At 43.6% G+C, this 11,254-nt stretch overlaps 1 protein-coding gene across 1 annotated transcript; it reads left to right on the top strand.

The window, feature by feature from the left end:
* Nucleotides 1-572: 572 nt before the first annotated feature.
* Nucleotides 573-11,159, top strand: CDH26 (cadherin 26; the record flags this gene model as incomplete). Its single annotated transcript, XM_082292996.1, has 16 exons — nucleotides 573-623; nucleotides 2,402-2,479; nucleotides 2,560-2,682; nucleotides 3,125-3,286; nucleotides 4,252-4,399; nucleotides 5,034-5,200; nucleotides 5,366-5,494; nucleotides 6,583-6,768; nucleotides 7,055-7,323; nucleotides 7,490-7,632; nucleotides 7,868-8,101; nucleotides 8,623-8,850; nucleotides 9,435-9,559; nucleotides 9,979-10,053; nucleotides 10,329-10,412; nucleotides 10,968-11,159. The coding sequence occupies 16 exons, from the start codon at nucleotides 573-575 to the stop codon at nucleotides 11,157-11,159; spliced, it is 2,394 nt and encodes a 797-aa protein (XP_082149122.1).
* Nucleotides 11,160-11,254: the final 95 nt, after the last annotated feature.

Genomic DNA, 11,254 nt, shown 5'->3' with positions numbered 1-11,254 from the left:
TTGGGTGGAAGAGGACACTCTGGGGTTGTTATATCAGCTTTCAAATAAGCTTTGCAGAACTCGCTCTCGTTTCAAAGTCTGAAATTATAGAGTAGCAGCTCTCCTGGGCATAAACCCAGATAAACCCAGCTCCTGTTGAAAGTAAAGTTGTGTGTTTATTATTAGCAAACAACAGTGAAGTTATTAGGGAATGGCATTTCCAAGGAACTGTTGAATCAAGACACGTGTTTACTGTTAGTTGTAAAATGGCAATAAAATTGCAGCCATAGCCCATTTATTGTGTGTGGAGGTGGCAGGTGCAGACTGACTGAAGCAACCCAACACCACGGGAGGACTGAGCTTTGCTTGGAGTCAGTTCAGTTTGACAGAAACAACAGTTCAGTTTTTTCACTTTGTCTGACGGGGTGGAAATACCTGCACTCCTCTGGGGCTGCTCACGGGGCTGGACGCAGGTGGAAATGCTGGTGGAAAAGCCCTGGGCTGCAGGGAGCCATCACACAATGTTCCACAGACCCACGTCTGCTACACCTGGATGCTCTCACCTCCCATGGCAGGGTCTTCCCAGATCCCCCATGGTCCTGCTGCGCCCCTTGGAGCTGCTCATCATCCTGCTGCTCCTGCAGGTGGGTGTGGGCTGGGATGTGGGCAGGGGGTCTGGCTGCACAGGAGGCATGGCAGGAAGACGGAGCCAGGATCTCCTTGGGGTGCTGAGCAATAGGATGAGAGGCAATGGGCAGGAGATGGCAACAGAACCTTCCACCTGAACATGAGGAAAACTTCACTGTGCGGGTGGCTGGGCCCTGGAACAGGCTGAATGGAGAGGTGGTGCAGTCTCCTTCCCTGGAAACACTCGGAATCCATGTGGACACAATCCTGAGTAGTGTTCTTGAGGGAACCTGCTGCAGTAGGGAGGCTGGACCAGGTGATCTCCAGTGCTCCCCTCCACCTTAAGCCCTCTGTGAGTCTGTTTGTCCCCACACAGTGCCTCCGAAACAGGCGGTTCCTCTGTTCCAGCTCCTGGGCTCAGGTCTCTGGGAAGGGCTTTCTAGGGATGGGGACCCTCTGCTCATTCTGCTGGGGGTACCAGAGTGTTCACACCTGGCTGAGCATGCTGGTGCCTGGTGGTGACCCTGCCATGTGAATCATCATCCCCCCAGGAATTCAGTGGCATTTCCATGAGAGTTTCTGTGGGATTCATGGTCCTGTACCGGGTTGTTCCTTTCTAGCAGTGCCCATGGCTGGAATGGAGACAGCTCTACCCCGAGCCGTGGCAGTGCTGGTACACACGAGGGGTGGGGAAGCCAGAAAATACCCATTAAAGCTTCTAAAATCATTAAAAATGACTGCACATAGAAAAGGGGAAAACAGCCTGTTCAGGGGGTCCAGCAAGGCTGAACCTGGAGAAAATCCAACAAAGACAACTTGCAAGTGCGGAGTTGAAGCCTTGTTTGCTGTTTATACATCACAGAGCTTTTTCCTGGGTATAAACAGCTTTACAGCTCCAAGGCGTTACTGGTGAACCCAATTAATTGCTCAGCAGGTTTATAAAATGACAGTTTTACAAGTGTTTTCTTTCTTCAGAATAAAGTCACGGGGTAAAGGCCTTTGCCTGAGTCTGGGCAGGCAGAGATCTGTTCCACTTTTGCAAACATTTCATAGGACTAGTAAGAAACCCCAAGATTTTCAAGGACAATGTTGGGAAGGAGAAGAAAGGTGTCCAAGTGACCTGTGAGCTAATGGCAATGATTTAATTTGAGCACTGTCATAGTCCTTGGAGGTGAAAGATTTCCAGTAAAAAGCAGTGTTTGAGGCAGGGAAGGAAGCTTCCATTCATAAAAAGGCAAAATGTGCCAATTTGGGTGTAGCCACCATTCTCAGTGATTCACTTTACTCATCTGAGTTAGAGATTTACTTCTGGTAAATCAGCTGTGCTTGGAACACTTCAAGTCACACCACAGAGCCCCTGAGACTCTGAAATACCTCCCAGACTTAACTCTTTTTTGCAAAAGTCAGTTTATGTCCTGTCAATACCAGACAATTTCTAAAGGAGCACTGGACACAGAGAGACAGGAGTGAATATTTAAAAAACCTGGAGATACTTGATTTGGGAAAAGCCACAGAGATGATACCATGGACTGGTATCTGTTTGGACACAGCATTTTTATGGGGACTGGCATCGTCTGACCATAGGAATTGCCCTTAAACTGTCATGGCATTCATTCGGAATGAGATAGATGATATTTATGATAATATTTGTGGAGTTAAGAGTTAGATACAATTCAATACAATACTGTCAAAACTGGATCAATATGTTTCTGTGAAAGCAAATTCCTCACAGACAAGACATCAAGGTTTTCTAGTGACCCACACTTGTCACAATCACTTTCCTTTTTTTCACAAGGTTCCTGCTGCTGACAGTTTTTCTCCTGAAATTGAAGATTCCAGTTTAAGACAAGCCATCAGAACAAAGAGTATTCAGGTTTGTAGTCAATATTATGTAATAACAGATAACAACAGCTAGTGTGCAAACTGTGACACTAAACCCACTTTATCCAACAGGGGATGGATTCTTATCAGTCAGACTGTCTGCAACCTCTGAAGCGAACAAAAAGGGCCTGGATTATCACTACCATTGATATTCAAGAGGAGGACAAAGGACCATTCCCCAAATATGCTGGACAGGTACAAGCCACCTTGTAGGAAAAGTTCTGCTTGAAGCTCAGTGAGGCATTCATCACCTCAAATTGTACAATAAAATACCTCAGGGAGCAGAGGGCAAGAAGTGTGCATTAAACAGCAACTTTATAAAACTTACTTGTCCAAACTTGTCTAATTTCCATGGAGATAGGGAGAACTGTGAGGTGGGAGGGATTTACCGGTCCTCCCCGTGGGAAGTTTCAAGGACACTCAGGGGAAAGAAGATTATGGAGAGGGAGTGGTAAGAGGCTCCCCCTGCACACTGTGCAGTGGTGCTGCAGACAGGGAGCTGTGGGGTTGGCTGAGATCAGGAAAGGCCCCATCTGCAAAGGGAAGGGGGGACAGAAAGAGAATTGATCTAAATTATTTTTATTTGTCTTCCATCTTCCCTGCTTACGTTGCACTGTCCTACTTCTCTCTTCAAAAGCTGTTCAATAACAGATCATATAATACATCACTGAAGTATTTAATCAGTGGCCCTGGGGTAGATGAGCCTCCAGAGGTCGGATTGTTTTCCATAGAAGATGATGCCAATGGACACGTGTACGTCCATCGCACCATCGACAGGGAGAGGACCCCAGTTTTTCAGGTAACACACTTGCACAGGACACTTCCAACTGTCTGCAAAGGTTAATTGTTCTCTCATGGCTAAATGCTTCACAGGAATGAGACACACCTGTAATAATGTTAAATGTGTATTTTTGTGACCTGCTTTTCTTACCTTGCACACACAAATAAATGCTAAATCAATTGGCTCAGCAGAGACCAATTAAATTCCACATCACTATTCATTACAAATCTCTGTGGCTTCTTTGAACTTCCACAAATATCTACATACTCCTTTTTGACCTTTCTGGTATGACCCCTGATCATAACCTGAAAACTTAAAAAGCTGTCCTGAAGTTCAAAATGTGTTACAGCTCTGGTGGCCAGAACACTGAGTTGTAAACACAACCTCCCAATCAGGAGAATGCAAGCAGATAGTCATGTGTCACAAAAAAGGGGGTGTTCCTGGAGGAGCTGCAAAGCTCTATTACTGGAACTTTACATAAGAGGAAGCATATGTTTCTCCTTAAAAAGCAGATAAGTGTTCACAAGAAGGAAGTGCAATGAAAGAAACGTGATAACAAGTTTATGAATGAAATATGGGAGTGTGGGCTTGTTTTCATCCTGAAAAAAAAAAAATTCAGTCGTGGTCTCCTTATGTTTATTCTGTAATGATGTCTATTTGTGTCTCTGTGGATTAACTGTACCCAAATTATAGCTCTTCATGTGGTATTCTGTACAACATCTTGCCTTTTAGGCAGCCATTTAAAATAATCCAGCTCCAGTAAAAATATTGTTTTACTTTTAAAAATGTTGTTTGAGGCCCAGGATGACCATTATGAATCTACTACCTTTGAAAGGTGAAATAATGATTTAACCATGTGATTGAAAGCCAATGCTAAGCAAATTTGATGGAAGCAGCTTCAAAACTGAAGGTTTTCTGTTCTATTCTGATATCTAAATTGTGCTATTCAGTTCATTCTGATGTCTGTGTTGCTACTCATTTAGATTCGTTTTGATATTGAGAGCAGAAAATCTGGTGAGTTGTTGGACCGCCCTATATTTTTCAAGATAAAGGTCAAAGATGTTAATGACAATGCACCAGAGTTTTCCAAGGAAGAATATGGCACTACAATAAGAGAGAACCACAGTGAAGGTAAGTGCCACCCCAACAACAATTATTACTGACAGTTCTTATCCTAATTCCTTCATAGTTATTATCCCTTTCCTACTAAATCTATTCCTCTCTCTACTTTTTAGTTAAACACTCATGAGTTTAGGGACAATTTCCTGTTTCCTACCTTTCAACCCCTTTCCCGATTAACCTCGATTTACACTAGAATATCATTGGAGACATTCTGGAAAAAATTCCAAGATACCTTGTCTTAACTGCAAGCCACGACTGTAGCAGGCTGATCTCAGCTGTGGATTTGGAAGCTACACAAGCACCCAGCATCACAGGAGGTGGTCAGACACTGCTCGGAAATACAAAGACTTAGTCTGGGTGCGTACTCATGTGGTGTCAACTCCTCAGGAGCTGACGTGAAAAAATAGTAAGTGTTTTTGATGAAGTAAATTCAGAAGCACAGTAATTTTGTTCTCTAACAGCTCTTCAGGAACATTTGCCACCCAAATGAAGTAGTGACCAGAGTCTGTACAGGGATAACCATGACCATAGGAAAAGCTGCAGGTTTTCTTAGGAGTTGTGTGTTTAAGAGCCTGCAGACAGGCCTGAGAAACTCCACACTGAGACTAAACACTCCCATTAATATCTCAATTCTTCATCCTAGATGAGCCAGTTATCCAAGTCACAGCCTTGGACAAAGACGAAGCCGGCACTGCGAACTCACAGGTGTCCTATTCTATAAGAATGCAAATGCCCTCTCCAGATGGGCTCACATTTAACATTGATCCTACCACAGGATCAATATTTCTGTCAGGCTGCCTGGATTATAAGGTGATGTATGTTTAGCATCTTCTCATCATTTAATATATGGTACATGTTCACTGCACCGTTACCAGCTACAAGGGGAAGGACAGTCTCACATCCAGCTGTGGCTGGCAAAATGTGGGAACTGCTTCTGAACTAAGTTTCAGGAACTTCCTTGTTTCTGCTTTTCAGACTGCCAACTCTTTCAAGCTTCTGATTAAAGCCAGTGACCATGGAAGTCCCCAGCTGTCATCTACTGCAACAGTGACTATTGCTGTTGAAGATGCAAACAACCACCTCCCTGTATTTACTAGCGATAATGTAAGGGAAAACATTATTACTTCACTGAGACTTTCTAAATACAGCTCAGTCCTTCCAACTGCTAAATGCACTCAGCAGTGGAAATAGAAACTCCCAGAACTGCAGAACCAGGACAAAACATGTGCAAATGAGATTTATCTGTCAGATGAAAATCTCTTAAAGTGCTAAATGTTGTTAATTTTCTCTGTATGGCACGAGAAGGCTTTTGCCTCACTGGAAACATAAGGAAGTTGACAGATCAGCTTATTCTGACATCTGGAAAGCTGAGGTGCTGACTGCCCAGAGCAGTGGTGGCTGCTCCACCCCTGGAAGTGTTCAAGACCAGGTTGGGCAGGGCTTTAAACCACCTGGTCTCCTGAGAGGTGTCCCTGCCCACAGCAGGGGTTGGAACTAGGTGGCCTTTAGGGTCTCCTCCAACCCAAACCATTCTATGATTACAATCTGCTCTCTATTTTAAAATCCTAAATAAACTATCCCAGCCAAACCCAGCACATGTATCCAGAGTGCCGAGTCATGCCAGGTACTGGTCTGTGTAAATATTTGAGGTTGTGAAGGACAGGAAGAGATACAGTAGGGTTACAACAGTGTGTACAAGGTCACCTACAAAAGCCAACACCTTCACCAGTGTCTCCCACCTGGTGTTTGGAAGACCTGAGGGAATAATGTTAGATCACCTGCAAAAAGAGGTTTACACAAGAAGCCTGTGCTTTGTCATTAGCTCCTATCTAGTGAAATTCTGACCCTTCTCGCAGCTGTGATTTGTTCCCTCTCTCTGAATATCACCTTTTATTGCATTTTTAAAAGTTGTGATGCAAGGACAATGCTGTTTGTATATTAGAAGGCAAGAGCCTGAATTTTCAGCTCTCAACCAGTGACCAATTAACTTTAAGAAAGAAAGGCAAACAAATTACATATTATTGCTATCTCATCACTCCTTAGGTGATTTAATTGCCATTTCTCAGTCTGCCTATGGAATGCTAGTTAGGCAATCTGGTGGCTACGTTGCACCATCAAAAACTTAAGCCATTTTGATGAAATTACATAAGATAGATAGATATTATCCTTATTTCCTTCCTTTTACTTCCCAGTACCAGTTGCAGATTTCAGCAGGAGAAGAACATCTGGCTGTGTTACGGCTCCAAGTGGAAGATAAAGATTCTCCCAACACTCCAGCATGGAGAGCAAAATACAGGATAGTAAAGGGCAATGAGATGGAGCAGTTCACCATTGAGACAGATCCAGCCACAAATGAAGGCATTCTGAGTGTTATCAAGGTGAGGAGATAACAGCAATAGATAAGCTGGGCATGACAATGTGTCACGTGGCCTGTCTTATTGTGAAAATCAGAGTCAGCTGACTTGGGTGAGTGTTATCAAGGTGAGGAGATAACAGGAATAGGTAAGCTGGGCATGACAATGTGTCACGTGGCCTGTCTTATTGTGAAAATCAGAGTCAGCTGAGTTCAGTAAACTCATCTCACCTGTGCTCCAGGTAACAGAGGTGACTGCTAAAACAAAGGTCATAACTGCTAATTTAACTGGTTTTGTCTTGGGTTTTCAGCCTCTCAGCTATGAAGGTGACTCTGAGATGAGACTTGTCATTTCTGTAGCAAATGAAGAACCTTTCTTCTGGTGTAAAAACGGCATTGTGATGATCTCTAATCTGGAAACCACAAATACAGCTGTGAACATCAAGGTCTTAAAGTCACAACATGCTCCAAGGTTTCATCCTCCTATCCTTATTGTACAAAAGGAAGATTCAATGAAGCCTGGGAGGGTATTTAGAAAGTACCCTGCCACATATCCAGATGATGTGCCAAATAAGATAAAGTAAGTGGAGATGTTCCAACTCTCAGAGTAAGAATAGGAATATATATTTATATATTATATAGCTTATTATATAATAGCTTAGGAATGTAAAGAGGTTTTCAAGTGTAGTTTGGTACCCAAAATCCATTTAAAATAATAATTTGTAATTTTTCCCTTTCTTTTTCAGATATGAACTAGCCCATGACCCAGATGGTTGGCTGAGTGTGGATGAGAACTCTGGTGTTCTTACTGTGGCAAAAGAATTTGATCAAGAATCCCCTTTTTTGAACAACAGCCTGTACACCATTATTGTTCATGCTACTGATCGTGGTAAGCAGCCAGTCAGAGAATATTCAAGCAGTGTTTGGACTGTGAGATGAGGTGCATGTTGAACATAAAAAGATAGCAAGACTAAGGATCTAAGTGGTTAATGGATGATAAAACACCCCAATGTTCATACCTTGTGCTATGTGTGACCGGTAGGATAAACCAGGCAGATCCTGCCAATGGACTGGCACTTGCCAATACCCTGTTGTGTTTTTCTGTTTCTTCTGCTCCTACCCAGGCATTCCACCACAGACTGGCACTGGAACCATCCTGCTTTACTTGTCTGACATTAATGATCATATGCCATCATTGGTGGCTCCTTCTTTAGACATGTGTGACAAACAAGAAGGGACACCTCTCGTTATAGAAGCCAAGCCTGCTCTGGCCCATTCACGTTCGGGGCCATTTACATTTGAGCTGGCTGAGGACTCTGAAGATGTGAAGCGTAACTGGACATTAGGAAGGAACTTTGGTGAGTTCTTCCTTTTGTGTTCTTCCTGAGTTTATTGTCAGTTGTGGGCCCTCTGGTTATTTCACTGTCTCTTACATTTATGGTTTGTTACTGATGAGTCTCAGTGAGACTGAAATGATGGGAAAGAACAGCCTTCAAAATATGAAGTTATGGCAGTTTGTAAAAAGTGACATTGCTCGTCATCTCTGTGGGGGGCAGGACCAGCAGCAACGTGCTCAGGCTGCAGAAAGGGGGATAATGCAGCTGAGGAACCACTTCTTCATTCGATTAAGTGCCTAAGGAATTCCAGAGGTTATCAGGGAGCTGTGCCAGTGTGCAGCCAGGCTGGGACAGATCTCTGTCCAGAAGGCTCAGAGAGGTGATGAAGTGGGATGTAATTTAATCCTATTTGCTATGGTGCATTAAGGCTGGAAAAAGTATTTGAAACTGGGGTGCAAATGAGCTTCCTTTATCAACACAAGGGACTGTAGAATATTAGACATCTTTCTGTGAGTCTTGAAATGATTCACTTGTGTTTTTAGGGCAGTCAGTTGAACTTCTGATGTTAAGAAGCCTCCCACAAGGCAGCTACTTGGTGCCCATCATTATTCGGGACAGGCAAGGATTTTCGACAAGGCAGAACCAAAACATCAAGCTCTGCTTTTGCCCAGATGGACACACATGTAAACATTCACCAGTTCTACAAGCAGCAGTGGGACTTGGAAGCGGTGCCATTGCGATAATACTGATGGCTTTGTTATTACTACTGGGTAAGCAAACTCCTAAGTTGGACATGGAGGTTCTCTAGCATCTGCCCACTGGGTCTCACTGCAATTGCAGCTGATGAGCTCAAATCTATTAAAATCATGATTGTTTTCCATCTAGATGATGACGGGCAAATGTAAATTGTCATTAAGCTAAACTCTAGTAGAACATAGCAAATATTTTTATTTGCATTGAATACAACCAAATACTTGACTTTTTTTGACATTTACCGTGTCCTGGCAATCTGAAAGTAATGAAATTCTCCCATAGGGTTACCCTCGTTCTGGAGCTGGTTCCTCTGTACCAGCTTGTGTTGGTTAATGTTGGAGAGAAGAACTGCTGATTCCTTATCTGAAGAAAAATCAATACATTATCTGAGCACTGTTTCTCTGGTTACCTGTGCATGATCTATTCTGTCTGCCTGCTCAGTCTCACCACTCCAACCAAGAATTCCATCTGTACAGCTGCACTGCTGAGGTTTCCCAAGAGAGCTCCTTTGGAATTGGGCTGGGAACCTCTCCCACCACTGTGTTGAGCCAAACACATCTATTCCCAGTGCCAATTTCTCCTTTCCCTTTCTCCTCTACAGTCTCCAGCATTGTGCTTTGCCAGTGTTACAGGTCAGGGACTAAAAGCAAAGCCATTGCTCCACCTCAGGAAGGTGAACAGACTTTAATCAACTACAATGAAGAGAGCAGAAGCTCTTTTTCTGAGGTGAGTGTAACAGAATATATCGACACTACCCCACCAGTGTTGTGTAGCTGAATGTGCTACTAATCATCTCTTTAGTTATGTTTCCTCTGATTTTGGTATTGAGCAAAATAAAGCTTTTTTTGGCACTAAGCCTGTCTGGGGAGCTGTGCTCTGCATGGGCTGGATAATGCCACTCTGGTGACAGACTGTTACCACTCCTACCCTTCTTCAGCATCAGCAGGACCTTCCCAGGTGCCTCATCCTGCTGGTGAATCCAACAGGTGAGGAAGCATAGCACCTCTTGTCACTCTACTACACACACATCCTGGTGTGTGCAACAAGGAAGCAAATGAAAGTGGAAAATGGAATAGTCTGCACAGGTGTGATCCTTCACACTTGGTTCAGTTCCTTATTAACACCATCCCTCTCCCTGTGTGCAGGCTGGGCTGGATATTACACATGGTGCTACTCTACCACCTGTGTCTGTGGAAGCTGGAAAAGAAGTGATTGCCAAGGTAACTGCCTGGTTCTTGATGAAAATGTACTTTTCTATACCAAGGGAAGTGGTAGCCCAAGAATTAGATCTGGTATTAGTAGCAGTGGGAAGAATAATGCGATATCATTCAATTAGAAAATAACTATCACTTGTTGGAGTAACTGGAGAAGGCAGAACAAAAGAAATGGATGTATCAGAGAGAAAGATAGATAGTTGGAGCTATTTGTGAGTGAAAGAAATGTCAGAAGGTGACTTTATGCTGGTCAAACCTGAGATGCTGTGCTTGTCTTCCAGAATGGCCGTTTCACTGGTTATGGGTCATCCCAAGCAAGACACCTGGATTGCTTCATAGAGATAGTGGACAAAACACTGACTCAGGTAAGAAATGAGTGCAACTCCTCATCTCAGAAGCACTGCAATTGAAAGCAAGGGATATATTTTATGGGAAAACATTCAAGACTTTGTTGAAAATACCTTTTTTCCTAGCCTGAATTGCCCTTCAGGTGAGAGAAGTGGGGCTAAAATGCTTTCTGTGCCTAAGCAGGGTTAAAGTCTTGTCACCTGCTCTTACACTTCTGTGCTGTCAGGGAAATTCTAATTCCTCTGGCCATGCCCTATCTGATCTCTGCATGTTTACAGTCCTGTCCTTTGGCCTCCTTGGCCAGACTGCAGGCCCTACCAGCCAGGGTCACTTGCCAACTCTGGTCCAGGAGAGAACAAACTCCCTTTTGTGCCTCATTTGTACCCTGGGGAAAGTTCAGGCTCTGGAGCTTGTGCAGCTGGAAGTTTCTGTAGAACTTTTCCTTGTCAGACAAAGACTCATATCCTTCCCTGTAAATTCCTGCCTAATTTGCATGCCAAAATTTCCTTTAATTTTTTAAAAGGGCAGAAGGAGCTTTTGTGCTGACTTGCCTTGTTTCTTGCCTTCTCTAGAAAGTGTATTACCAAAGCACGCTGGAAGATTATGGGGACCTCTGTGAACCTTGCAGATTCACTGAGGAAGGGGAACTAGAACCCAATAACTCCCCCTGCTCCATCTCCACTGGCAGTGAGGACTTGCCTGCTGATTTTTTGAACACTCTGGGACCAATGTTTTCTGCTCTGGAAGAAATCTGTCAGAAGTGATCTCCATCATTCAATAATGTCAGAAGGCTGTGACTGTGGTGTTGCAAAGGCTTCTGGCAGGAGCAGTGACAGTTTCAGAAAAAAAGGACTATCTG

The sequence above is a fragment of the Coloeus monedula genome (genome assembly GCF_965178545.1).
Source record: "Coloeus monedula genome assembly, chromosome: 17".
NCBI lineage: Eukaryota > Metazoa > Chordata > Aves > Passeriformes > Corvidae > Coloeus > Coloeus monedula.
Note: the sequence above shows the minus strand (reverse complement) of the source record. Positions and strands in the feature narration are given on the sequence as shown.